The following is a 14,001-nucleotide window of genomic DNA, read 5'->3' as shown; positions in this document are numbered from 1 at the left end:
TAATTATGGTTTTCTTTGATACTGTGGTCCCAGCTCTCTTCACGTCATTGACCAGGTCCTGCCATGCAGTTCTGGGCTGATCCCTCACCTCTCATGATCATTGAAGCTCCACGAGGTGAGATCTTGCATGGAGCCCCAGACTGAGGGAGTGTGACTGTTATCTTGAACTTCTTCCATTTTGTAATAATTGCGCCAACAGTTGTTGCCTTCTCACGAAGCTGCTTGCCGATTGTCCTGTAGCCCATCCGAGCCTTGTGCAAGTCTACAATTTTGTCCCTGATGTCCTTAGACAGCTCTCTGGTCTTGCCCATTTTGGTGAAGTTGGAGTCTGATTGATTGAGTGCGGACAGCTATCTTTTATTCAGATATCGAGTTCAAACTGGTGCAGTTAATACAGGTAATGAGTCGAGAATGGGAGGGCTTCTTAAAGACAAAACTAACAGGTCTGTGAGAGCCGTAATTCTTACTGGTTGGTAGGTGATCAAATACTTATTTCATGCAATAAAGTGAAAATTAATTATTTAAAAATCATACAATGTGATTTTCAGAATTTTTGTTTTAGATTCCGTCTTTCACAGTTGAAGTGTACCTATGATAAAAATTACAGACCTCTCCGTGCTTTGTAAGTGGGAAAACCTGCAAAATCGGCAGTGTATCAAATACTTGTTCTCCCCACTGTATATATATATATATATATATATATATATATATATAGATATATATATATATATATATATATATATATATATATATATATATATATATATATATATATATAGTATACCTGCCTCGTAAGAGGTGACCAGGGTTGTCAGGAAGGGCATCCGGTGTAAAACATGTGCCAAATCACTATGCGGATCATACGGATGATCCGCTGTGGCGACCCCTAACGGGAGCAGCCGAAAGAAGAAGAAGAAGAAGATATATATATATATATATATATATATATATATATATATATATATATATATATATATATATATATATATATATATATATATATATATATATATACACGCACTACATGGCCAAAATTATGTGGACACTTACTCGTCCGACATCTCATTCCAAAATCGTTGGCATTAATATGGAGTTGGTCCCCCCTTTGTTGCTATAACAGCCTCCACTCTTCTGGTAAGGTTTTCCGCTCGATGTTGGAACATTGCTGCGGGGATTCGCTTACATTCAGCCACAAGAGCATTAGTAAGGTCGGGCACTGATGTTGGGCGATTAGTTCTGGCTCGTAGTTGGCATTCCAATTCATCCCAAAGGTGTTTGATGGGGTTGAGGTCAGGGCTATGTGCAGGCCAGTCAAGTTCTTCTATTTCATGCCCTGAAAAGGGGTCGAACATTTAATAAAATTCATTCATTCAGGTGAAACAGGTGGCCCAAAATGGTAGTCCCCAATTTTTCCCTCTCGTATTCCCTTTATAAGAGGAAGTAAGTGGACTCCCGAGAAAGCTTTAGTGGTTTGCAAACTTCATCCATCTCTTGCGGAAACATTCCACAACTTCCCTTCCATTTGTTATCCCCATGCTGAGCATTTCCTGATTGTGTCCAAAACAAACTCAGTGGGTACCGCTGTAAACAGTGACGTTATGTCACGTGGAACTATCTTTTTGTCTGGTCGTTTTTGATCGTCTAATCAGTTGTACAAATTCAGTGCTTGACTGTGGATAGACTTCTGTTTTACCCACAACGTGATGGAGTATCTTGATGCATCATATGGTGGTGTGGTCAGAAAGGAGATCAGTCAACGAAAGCCATCATAAGGTTTATGTATTTTGGAATGCCCATTGCGTACTCCGGTTTACCTTTTCCTCTGTTGTGTAGTCGCTTGTATTCCAAAGCCTTTTAAATCTCCGTGAGGTTCATCTTTGTCATTCCTGTTGTTCCAATAGTCACTGGTACAAGTGTGTCGTGTGTGTTCGAGAAGTTCATTCCTTTCTGTAGAACAGTAATTTGGTTTTTATTGAGTTGTGTGGTTGATATACTAACCAATCAATGATTGTGTGGATGTGATTTATCTTGTTTTTATGGCTCTTTAAACAATGCAATCTCCGCTAGTGGTGGTGTGGTGTTCCATGGAAGATATTTTATCCGATGTGAACATGTGCACTCTATTTCCTAACTAGTTCCAAAAGTCGGCTGAAAGTGCAGTGCAGGTTATCCTCAATACGTTCGGCTTTTGTCACGTTTAGGGGCAGGTGGTTGTGGCGAAATAAGTGGCGCAAACGTGAAAACCTTGCTTGTGATTTGAAGTTATATTTCCAGGGATTTTTTATTTTTTATATCTCTTGTGGTGTGCGTGCTTGTGATATGTGATGTGCGTGCATGCTGGAATGAGTTGGAATTTAGTGGTTCTACTTGGGATATGCCTGGGAAAGTTTTAGGTACTTAATAAAATTGTAGTGGTGCTGGTTCGGATTGGGGGGAAGGGGGGAACATGAACATAAATTATTTTTATGGCATAACGCATCGTGGTGGCATATTCCGCTCATGTGGTGGGCAGTGTGGAGAGGTGTGTAGAATTTTTTATGTAAACGTGTACCGTATAGTGCCATCCGGTGGTGATGGGAGAGGGTATTACAAGTCAGCTGCGGAGACAACATGCAATTTTGCACTGTGCACGTGGCAGAGTGCAAATGATTTACTGACCCCTGCTAGAGGGAGGGGGTATTATGCTCCCGTGGGGAGTGGATGTTTCTCATATAATTTATTTTCAACCTTCCTTTGCTTCCAATATCAAGCAGGATTGGATGTGTTCAACTTAATCATGTGATTATCGTCATTTACCTCACCAAAAGAGAGGGTATTGCATTTGGGTCCATTTCTTGTTTTTTGTCTGTCTTTCTCTGGTTGTTTGTATGCACAGAACTTTTGTATTTTTCTCCGCAAACGCCTGTCAGATTGAGACGAAATTTTCACCATAGGTGCGACTACTCATGTAGAATGTTTTCATGATAATTAAGTCATAGGTCATGTGGTTTGGTAGCCATATTGGATTTACCCTAAAACACATAAAAGAAATCTTCTTCTCAAGTACGGCTGGACAAATCGAGGGGAAACTTCACACAAATGTTCCCCTGGCCATGGGTGTACAAGTTTGTTAAGGAATAATTGATAGGTCACATGGTTTGGTAGCAATAATGGATTGAAGAAAAATATTAAATGCTTTCTCTGGAACCGCTTAATCAATCGACGTGAAACTTCACCTTTATGATCTCGTCGTGATGGGGAATCGATGTTTTAAATTTCAACTTGATTGGACGCATGGTGTGGCAGCCAGAATTATGAAATATTTTTAATGTGGGTTCTTTTTTTCTTTTTCTTTTTTTGAATAAGGCTCACTTGGCTGTTCCTGGATGGGTTTCAGGGTACAGGAGTAGCAGCTGAAGTGCAAATCCTATCCAGGTTCCTCCTGATGACTTCATCTTTACTTTTTGCTTGTTTGGGTTCCTTCTGATCACTCCAATTCAGGACTGTACCTATTTGGTCTTCCATTTGATGTGAACTGAATTTATTTTAATCCCATTCTAAATTTGATTGAAGAATGATTAATAATTTTAAAAATGTCATGGACCAGGGTCAGGTGTCCAATCAAAGTGGGACGTCTTGGTACCCTGTCATCACTGCCTGCAGTTATAAAGTGGCAGTTCTAATTATGTCTCTTATCAATTACATAACACACCAGTGCGCAAACGCCACACAAAATACACCACACAAAATACACCACACAAAATAAGTCCTGGTGAGGGTTTGCAATCTTTGATTGCTCTTTTTCTTTTTTATTATTATGAAACTATTGTCTGGAAAGTTGACGGATTACTATGTACGAGCAGAGTACCCGCCCTATGGGTGATCTTGTTTCGAGCATGCAACACGTTCTTCTGACGCATACCTTAATTTGGATGGTGTATAGGCAAGTGACAGCTCTGTATACGCAAAAAAAAACCCGAGTTACGTGCATGAAGCAAAAATATACATACTGCTTATAATTCAAAACACCTCACTGCACTGGAAAACGTGGGGACAGGAATACAGGACTGTAAATGGTGGGGACTTGTAATACCCTCTCCCACCTGGAGGTGGTGCTCCATGATACACATTTACATCAAGAATTTGTGCTGTCGTCCTCCCCCACCTCAAGACCACCGGCAAAGATAAAACACCCCTATGCATTAACTGTGATTATGGTGATTCTATGTTGTAAGTGTGGATGTAATTGGGCAAGAACTGTATGAGTAACACGCCAAATAAACAAACCCAAAAACGAACACGGGTCTGTGAATTATCGTAAGGATATGACTGATATTGATGCAATGATGTACTAACATGTAAACTTTATCATAAATTCTTGCTAATGTGGAGTATACAGCTCCCTTTTCTTCAATGGTTCTCAGGCAGTTCTTGGCAGCATTGGAGGACTTGCATGAAGCTCTGCGCCTCTGCCCAGAAAACCGTGAGATCCGTCGGCTACTGGCACGTGTGCAAGAGGAGTGCAAGCAGCAGGTTCAGCAGGTAAAGAATTCCCTGAAGTTTATCATACACTCTCCTGTTCATCTTACCTTTTCTTTTTTAGTCTTTTAACTTCGTTTATCTTCAATGTATATGAGGAGTTATCCACCAGTGTACATCAAAAATTGTCAAGAAAAGGCTTCAATTAATTAGTGGGTTAATTATGTTCATGCTCTAATAGCTGGATTCCCCTGGATTCCCCCACTCATGTTATCCTCTCACCAACTTTCTTTCAAAGTACAAACTTGGGAAAGATCATCACATTGGAGGTCAGTCGCTCCAACTGAACCATGGTCCGCCATGTAGGCATTTCCACTGCTATGGGAGTCTGGCTTGCAGGACTTCCTTGGCTTCTTGAGGAGGATCACAATTGTCAGTTTGTCCAAAAAGACCAAGCTTACATTTCAACACGGTGATGGCTCAGTTCCCTTTGGCATTAAAAGTACGTTTGTTTTTGAGAGCAGTTGTTTGGGTCAAAGTATCATCTATCTATAATTCCAGCAGTGTGTGTGTGTGTGTGTGTGTGTGTGTGTGTGTGTGTGTGTGTGTGTGTGTGTGTGTGTGTGCGTGTGCGTGTGCGTGTGCGTGTGCGTGTGCGTGTGCGTGTGCGTGTGCGTGTGCGTGGCAGCTGTTTCTCGACAACCACTGGTCCGATATAATTGAAACTTGCCAGATATATTGCTGGGGACCTGAGGATGTGACTTTTCAAGGTTTGATATTAATCGGACAAGTGCTTCCCAAGTTATGGCCATTTATTTAACAACCAATGACATGACACGTTGTTGCGTGGGCGTGGCCGATGGTGAAGGGAAGCTCAGCCGCGTTCCCCATTACGGGTTATAACGTAGGGCTTCCGGATAGTGATGACTTCATGTATTCTAATAATTTCTCCATTTCTTATGCGCATTTATAGATAAACACAATGCCCCAAGTTATGATCGTTTTCATATTAGACGGTGCATAAATTTCGGTAACATCAGACAGAGTGAGCTGGTGTGCTCCGAACCAGGAAGTAATTTTTTTTTCTCTCTCTTCTCTTCTCTTTTTGTTTTTCCTTGCCACAACATTGCGAAAAGGTAAAATACATTGGCGCTAATTGAATAATTGGGTATTAAAACTGAATTGTGAATAATCGTAACTGCGAATAATATGCGAACTTCCGGGCCACGCACGTACGGGCACGCGAGAGCGAAGAAACGGCCTGTGTGGTTGTTGTTTGTTGCTCGCGGTTTGAATATTTATTTATTATTATTTTTTTTATTTTTTTTTTTATGGACACGTACTGGTGTCCATAACTATTAAAGTTTTTCAATTTAGTTTTTCTTTCTCGAAATGTACATGTTTGCCTCGATTGCAAAGGCTGTGGATATGAAACCTGTCCATCTATGAATCTCGCTATCAGGTTTGCAATATTCTGGATTGACCAATCCGAGAAATAGGTGAACTTTTATTCAAGAGTGACTTCTTGGCTGTTGACCATCATTGAAAGCAGATTATTAGGTGGTTCACATACTATCTGGATTGCTGTTTGGTCTTTGTCCATCTTATCAAACCAAGATGGCTGGTCTCTGTCTATAATATCTAAGGCATACATATATAATATATACATAAAAAGTTATGGATGGATTTAGATGAACCTTGGTGGACACATTGGGTGTGTGAGAACTAATCGATTTAATTTTGGTGAAGATCCAAATCCGGATCAGTATGCGATAAAAAAAAATTTCAGTCATTCTTCACCGTGAAGAGATGCGCCGAAAAACTATATCTAGCATGATGCTTCAAAAAAGGTGTGGACGAGTTATGACAAAACTTGGTGAATGCATTGGTTAGGTGACAAGAAAGAACAAGCAGATTCGATTTTGATTCAGGTCTGGATCCAGATCCGGCCTATCAGTGGGATACAAAACATAAACTGTTCAGCCTGATGGGGATATGCACTCTACCGAGTGGCGTTCTAGTTTCTCCTGTATTTGCCACTAAATGCTTTAAAGCTTGAGAATGCCTTTCTTTTTTTTTCTTCTTTTTTTGTAGTATTGGTCCATTTTAACTTGATATGAACAATCAAAATGCAAAAATCTCACAAACATCAATGAATATTTGTCTCTTTGTCCATTTAATTGGTATTCATTTGCTTTTCTTGTCTTCTTATGAAGGCACAGATACTGCAACAGCAGCACCAACAACAACAGATTTCTGCACAGCATATTCAGCTGGATGGCACAGTAACTGATGATCGTGGAGATGGTGAATGGTTTTGCCCCGACACCCCATCCGCCGATGGAGATTCGGGAGATGGTGAAGGGAGACTGATGTCTCCCCCAGCAACGTCTGCTGGTTTAACACGATCTGGTATGCGACGTTCAGTGCCTGTGGCAGAAGGATGGGAACCCTGGATGCACAGGTCCACTGATGGGACTTCTGATTGGCCCCTGAGGCTAGTGAGTCGTGGGTTCAGTGTGGATGGACCTGCCATTACCCAGAATGAAACTGCAACTCATTCTGGGCTTCCAGTTGGTCGTACACAGGCAAGTGTCTCCTCAGTACGACCCAGTGGAAGCTCTTTTATACAACGTACGCCTGTGGATTGGGAGAGGGTTGAACCTCCTCCACGTGCCTTCCGTGGACCAATAGTGCCCTACATCAGCCCTGCAGCTGGACACCACCAGCCTGAAGCATTTTCAGAGACACCCTGGACACGACATGATCCTGCTGGCCAAACAGGAGTCCAACCGACCAGCCAGCAAGTACCATCTCATCATGCAGCTTTGCAACTTTCATCACTGAGCCAGGGAGAGGGCCGATTGCCAGGTCCATGGCCTGAGAATTGCGCACCACCTCCACTACCACCTGGACCCGCCTCACCCCCTTCACGTCCTACACCTTTCATGGGACTTTCTGACAAGTGGGTGCGGGCAGCACCTGTAGGTGTAAGTACTCGACCCTGGACAAGCTCTTCAGTAGATGTCGTGGTGTCACCCAGTACAGTAAATGAGAGTAGTGCTTTCTTTGGGCATCGTGGAGTCCAGGGTGGTAATGGTAGCCCAGCAGAAGGGCCACCTGTACGACAAGTTGATTCCATGGAACCCAGCAACAATGGGCCGCAAGGTGGGCTGTGCATGGCAAGGACACTGAATGCAGTTCCCCAAGCATCTATACGTCCACTGCAGAGGTCCAATGCTGAAGGAAAAGTGGCATGCCCATCTCCACTCATTCCCAAAAGGCCCTTTGTAGAGTCCAATGTTTGATGGCAGGTGAATACAAATGAAGATGAGAGAAAGCAAGGTGTAATTTTATCATGTTTCATCTTTAAAATGAAGACAGTAAAATATTTTGAGCAGTCCCACGGCCAACTGGTAATTTGCCTTGCATGATCTATTTGTGAAATTATGACGAAAGTTTGGCATTTTCAATACTTGAAACATGACTCCTCTTGAGCAACTCGTAATGGCACGGCATTAAAGTAATCACTAAGGAATACTGCATAGATAGGCTAAATCAGAAAAGAAAAGCACAGCAAAAGTATGAAGGAGAACAAAAAAGCCATATCTCAAGATGGCAAAATGCTTACATAATGGAGGCAGAGTTACACAGAAAAGAATAGAGGGGAGTAAGATTTCCAGAGAAAGATTGAAATTAAAAAAAATAATTGGAAGAAAGTGCAAGGAAAGGAGGAATTCATTGAAAAGCAAGGAGATCATTGCAAATGGGCAGCTCTTCCAATGTTAGGTCACAATTCGCACTGGTAAGAGTGATTATGCTTAGTGACGCTTTGCAGTGGAAGGCTTTTTGTGCATTATTTTATTTTCCTACTACTGCAAAGTTTTTCACAGCCTTGGCCTTGTACCCCTCCTTCGCAATCCTCTGCAAAGGCTCGCATCTACCAGAATGAAACTGTTGGAGCAGTATTTGTTGTTAAACTCGGCTGCAAGTGACAGTGAGTTGAATGTGGATATTGAGTAGTTTTATATTATTGTATGATCATCGTATTGCATTTTAAAAAGTGTTTGTGATGTCATCCGCTGTTCGTTCGAGCAGCGTTTTACAACGGAGTGTTCGCGTTCGGCAGTGATTTGAAGTTGAGAGCAAAGGAAAGGAGAAGGAAGTAAAGATCAAGAGGTAATCAAGTGCAGAGGGACCAATAGTTACTCTGGGAGAGATAGAGGGGTGTCAAGACCAGCATTCCTTCTCTACTCCTCCACATGCCTCACTTTTCTTCTCACACAAAAGTCAGGCTCACCAGAATGAGCAGAAGATCTAACATTCAGAACTTGTTTGTTTTTAAACATTGATCCACTTGTATTGTTTGTAAGGGACTCTTTCAATTTTGCCGCTAGACTTCTGTCTCACCATCAAACGAAAGCCCAAGATGCACTATGACCTGCCGGATATTTACTACTGACCTGTAATATATGTTGTATAAAGTAAATATATAAATATTGTTATATAAATATGTGTAGGTGTGATTGTCGTGCATATAATTGAGAACGGTTTCCGTCGCAGCAGGACACTGCTTGTCCCAAAGGCCACATTTGAATATTATATTGACCTTCAACAGCACTATTAGCAAAAACATTGCTTGCCTCGAAGGACAGAGGAAATCTTCCCCACCTCCCCCTGCCAACCTCATCTGATCTGATTTCTATCGAGATGAGCCACAATGTCTGGCAACTCTCAGAATTTGATTAATGGATCTGAAATGTATGCAGATGTCACTCTCATTTGGATGCTCTTATACTGCCTGCCCTGTCCGTGTGTGCCTGAAGTCTGACCTGTTTGAATGTGTATCGGCCACATACTGCCCTGTTCTCTGAACCCCATCCCTCATTGCACTTTACTACCACCACCACCACCACCACCTTCATTCTCCCACCAGCTTTCGCACATGCTGTTGCAACCACAAAGCCTCCAAGGCCGGGTCCAAGTATGATGAAAGCCGATACAAATGGGTCCATTCAAAACTCGCTAAGTCCGATTACGTTTGGTTGCCATAACCTGAAGTCTTCTGCAAAACACCAGACTCAAGAATTATAACTCGTCATTATTAAGGTGATAATTGTTGTAATTCGTCTTTTTTAAATCATTAAGTATTATCATCATCACTGTAATGCTTTAGAGAGAAACTATAATGCCAGTAACTGATTCTAGTAGTTTCTACTTTGAGAACTGTGCTCCAGCAGTGAGTTGCATGCTGTGTTGGAAGAGGCAAAGCAAATGCAGCAGCTTAGTTGGACTTCTTTTTTTCTTTCTTTTTGTTTCTTGTGTTTTTTTCTTTTGTATACAATGTAGACTCATGGAGGAGCGAGAACATAGAATGGATCAGGACGTAACAGAACAAGAGGAACAGGAGAAAGAGAGGGGGAAAACACATCAACTGCATGGTTGAGGGACAAATAGAGAGAGACTTAGAGAAATAAGAGATATGGGGAAAATGAAGGCAATGGGGCAGACACAGGGGTGAACAAGATGGATATAGCCACAAACTCTCAGGAAGGAAAAACTGTAAATTTGGAAAGAGGTGGGCTTGGGGAGGGTTAACAGGGATAGAATCGATCGTGTGTTCTTGATGGGGGTATGATTCAAGAGCCCTGGAGGGAAGAATGAGAAAGAAGAGAATGTGGAAGTTGGTTCCACAGGTGGGGGGGGAAAAAAAAGGAACTAATTTTTTTTTGTCCTTTTCTTGTTTTCCTAGTTGTATTTTTATATCGCTATGGATCATTTTCTTCTTTCATCTTCGACTCTCGCCTATTCTGGAGAGTTTGACGTGGCTGCCATGGCACAGGCCATATCCATGTTTTACAACGCACGCTTTGCTCAAGTTATTGGCGTTTTTATACACAATTGTATACTGTAGTTGTAAAAACATTGTATTGTGATTTTTATTTTTCTGAGCAATTAATGCCTCCATACATCTGGCTATGTTATGGCAACCAAACATCAAGCTTAAGTTTATATTTCAACCCCAGGCCCAGGCATTGTCACATTTCGCTTGTTGTACTAGAGGGTTTTGTAGCTCGTTGTCAAGTATCTGGTTACCTGTAATATATTGGAAAAAAGATATTTTTTTTCTACGTTCTTATTTCGTGGTGTAATAAAGAGCCAATTTATATAAATTGTTGCCTGTCGGCATCTTGTAACATGGAAATTATATACGTGCCGGTTTCGGGCAAAGCTGTTGCTTCTACTCGTCATGGATGTAAATAGTTCTGCAAATTTGGACTTTGAGATATTCTTTAAGCTGTTCCCATTGTCAATTTAGCAAGCTTTCCTCTCGAACCAAGTCCTGCAAAATGTACTGAAACCATTACACATTAAAGTGTATTTGATTGTGGCAAAAGTTTGTGTGACTGTATCGCTCAAATTTGTGAATTTTTTTTTTATGAAAATGTTCTGATACAGCAATGTCATGATGTTAAGACTGCTAAGTTCCAGAACATGTTTTGAAAACAACTTCAATTTCGTGTTTAGCCGACATTGTTTCCTCATTTTTACATATTCGTGTAATCATGGGCCTTTTACTTATATTACCCAACAGTGTCACATAAAGGATAGCTTGTTAACCTAACCACATTTAATTTATTACAATGGCCAAAGCAGATGATAACTATGAGTATTGCAGATTATTATGGCATTCAACGTTCTGAAATATGGAGCAAACACAAGAACTAAAACGCATTCACATTTAATTAACCTGGACTTGCTTAGACCAGCCGCAAAGCTCCTCATGGCTTCAACTTGTCCTACGAAACCTAGCGACATCAGTAACCGATGCTTAATAGTTTCTCCCTTGATTGTTTGCCAAAACTTCAAGAGTAATCTGCCAATGATGCTATAAAGCAAAAATAAAACCTGTCTCAGTCATGTTAGCCACAAAATTGTACCTGTGACACAAAGCCCTAATGTTGTACTGGACATGCATTATAATGTTCAATGCTTGGAAAGTATAATTTGTATCAACCCAGTAACTTTAAACTAAGTCAAATATATGTAGAATTACTGGCACCTAATCATCCTTAATTTGGTCTCATGGAGTTCCTGACGGACATTTTGAACAGCATCAAATGTAGCACAGCCTTACCGTACAATGGTCACCACATGGAACCAGCCTCTGTGAGACACCTTAGCACACCTGAAACTCTCAGTGTAAACATAAAAAGGTATCTTGCAGGGCAGAGGCTATGTATTCATTGGTGAGAAGTTCGCTCCTTTCAGAGTGCCACCCTTCGCATTGTTTAATCAACTACAAAAGGTCTGAAAGCACAACTTCAGAAGTCAGGTCAAACTTAAGCTGTAATGTTGTCAATAATTGCAATAATGTATAAGGTCTGTTCATGCCATTAGAATTGCATTGTAAACACATCATTAATGGGTGTGTGTGTGTGTGTGTGTGTGTGTGTGTGTGTGTGTGTGTGTGTGTGTCTGTGTGTGTGTGTATGTATGTGTGTGTATATATATACACCAATACATACACAATTATACATACACATATGCACACATATTAGAGAGGGAATACAACTCAGAAATATGGATATGTCATGTGTGTAATGGATGCCTAAACAGGGTGGATGTGTGACAAGCGTCCCCTGTTGGTGGTCAGGACCCCAACAGCAAGTGCTGCTCTGGGAGACCAGGATTCATGGTTCCATTGCAGTTAAAATGATGTGTGTGTGTGTGTGTGTGTGTGTGTGTGTGTGTGTGTGTGTGTGTGTGTGTGTGTGTGTGTGTGTGTGTGTGTGTGTGTGTGTGTGTGTGTGTGTGTGTGTGTGTGTGTGTGTGTGTGTGTGTGTGTGTGTGTGTGTGTGTGTGTGTGTTATAATACAGGGTGTCGCAATAAATTGTATACAGACTCTATATATCGAAAATGATCATCTGCACTGCATTTTGGGTAACAGCTGACTGACGACGTGAAATCATTCCATCACACGCTAACCGCCATCTGTTATGTATTAGTAACACTCAACATTGAGGAGTACTCTGCTATTAATTTTTTGTGTACATTTTATTGAGACATCCTGTGTGTGTGTGTGTGTGTGTGTGTGTGTGTGTGTGTGTGTGTGTGTGTGTGTGTGTGTGTGTGTGTGTGTGTGTGTGTGTGTGTGTGTGTGTGTGTGTGTGTGTGTGTGTGTGTGTGTGTGTGTGTGTGTGTGTGTGTGTGTGTGTGTGTGTATGTGTGTGTATGAATAATACATTGCTCAATCCAATTTTCCAACTTGTTGAAAACATTCCCCAGTTGCAGCTGAGTAATTCATGACTTGTATTTGTGATCGTTGCCCTAAGTTCATCCAAAGAATGTGGTTTTCATGAGTAAACAACAGTTTTACAAATCCCCATAAAATGTAGTCCAATGGGGACAGTTCAGGCGAATGAGATGGCCAAACAATTGGTCCACATCTACCGATTCACTTGTCTTGGAAGACATTCAAGAGCCGTCGCACATTCAAAACATAGTGGCTGGGAGTCTCGTCTTGTTGGTTCAAGGTGATCTGTGAAAGATTTAATCGTAGTCCGGGAACCAAATGCGTTAATTGTTGTGGTTGACTTTACCGCTGATGTAGTTGCCTTGCCTCGTCAGAAAATGTCAACTGATCAAGAAACCCAGGGAGATTATGGATTTCACAACAGCAATAACAACATTAATAACATCGTTAACATTAACAAAACTTGATGAATCATGCTTTAATGCACCATTTATAGTTTGTTTCTATCTTGTGTACATCAAAAGTTGTAAAGGTTCAAAGTTGCACAATAACTTTATGGACACACATATATATATATATATATATATATATATATATATATATATATATATATATATATATATATATATATATATATATATATACATATGTGTGTAATCATTCAAACCATCTCCCATCCCCCACATTGCACACCAGTTTACCTTGGTATAGTTAATACACTATTCACAGATTTTTCTCCACTTATTTCAGGTGCTTTCAACAACTGTTGTTCGGTGGAGATTTCAGAGCACCAGTATTTGCTTTCACGTGAATCCAAATTGAACCTGGCCTTGTACAAAACACGTCACACTCAAACACAAACGGGTCTTGCCCACGTGATTGTTTTATTGATAATTTTTACCAGTGTGGACTTAGCGAGTTTTTGAACCCAAGAGTAATTAAGATCACTTTGCCCTAATCAATGCACGCGTCTTAACGCAAAGGATGCAGTTTACAAGTCTTTTGTAAGTATTTTTGTGTCTGATAAAGCTATTTTAAAATGCGGCTTCTGGGTCGTGAACAGTAAATAATATATTAAATGCCTTCGGTCCTCCAAAGATGTGTGCCATGAGGCTTGTGTGAAGCAGACTGTACATATTTGTGTACGAGAGGGAGTCTGTTTGTTCTCGATGACAATGAAAATAATTATATGTGTGTACATATAAAAGTTGTGTTTTGCTTGACATGTCTGATTTGTCACTTGTTCTTCTGTATATGCCGAATAAAGTCATCTGAATAAAGCACG

At 40.8% G+C, this 14,001-nt stretch overlaps 1 protein-coding gene across 1 annotated transcript in view; it reads left to right on the top strand.

Annotated features, from left to right (window-relative positions):
• Positions 1 to 14,001, top strand: part of LOC147022155 (protein TANC2-like) — a 437,623-nt gene extending 423,622 nt beyond the window's left edge. Inside the window, exons 26-27 of the mRNA XM_085890484.1 lie at positions 4,404 to 4,521; positions 6,675 to 14,001. Of these exons, the coding sequence (XP_085746610.1) occupies positions 4,404 to 4,521; positions 6,675 to 7,766 (1,210 nt within the window). The 3' untranslated portion in view covers positions 7,767 to 14,001. The remainder of the gene's footprint in view (positions 1 to 4,403; positions 4,522 to 6,674) is intronic.

The sequence above is a fragment of the Eptatretus burgeri genome, chromosome 8, assembly GCF_056783735.1.
Source record: "Eptatretus burgeri isolate ZD-2024b chromosome 8, Ebu_testis_v1, whole genome shotgun sequence".
Lineage (NCBI taxonomy): Eukaryota > Metazoa > Chordata > Myxini > Myxiniformes > Myxinidae > Eptatretus > Eptatretus burgeri.
This window is presented reverse-complemented; position numbering and strand designations above follow the sequence as displayed.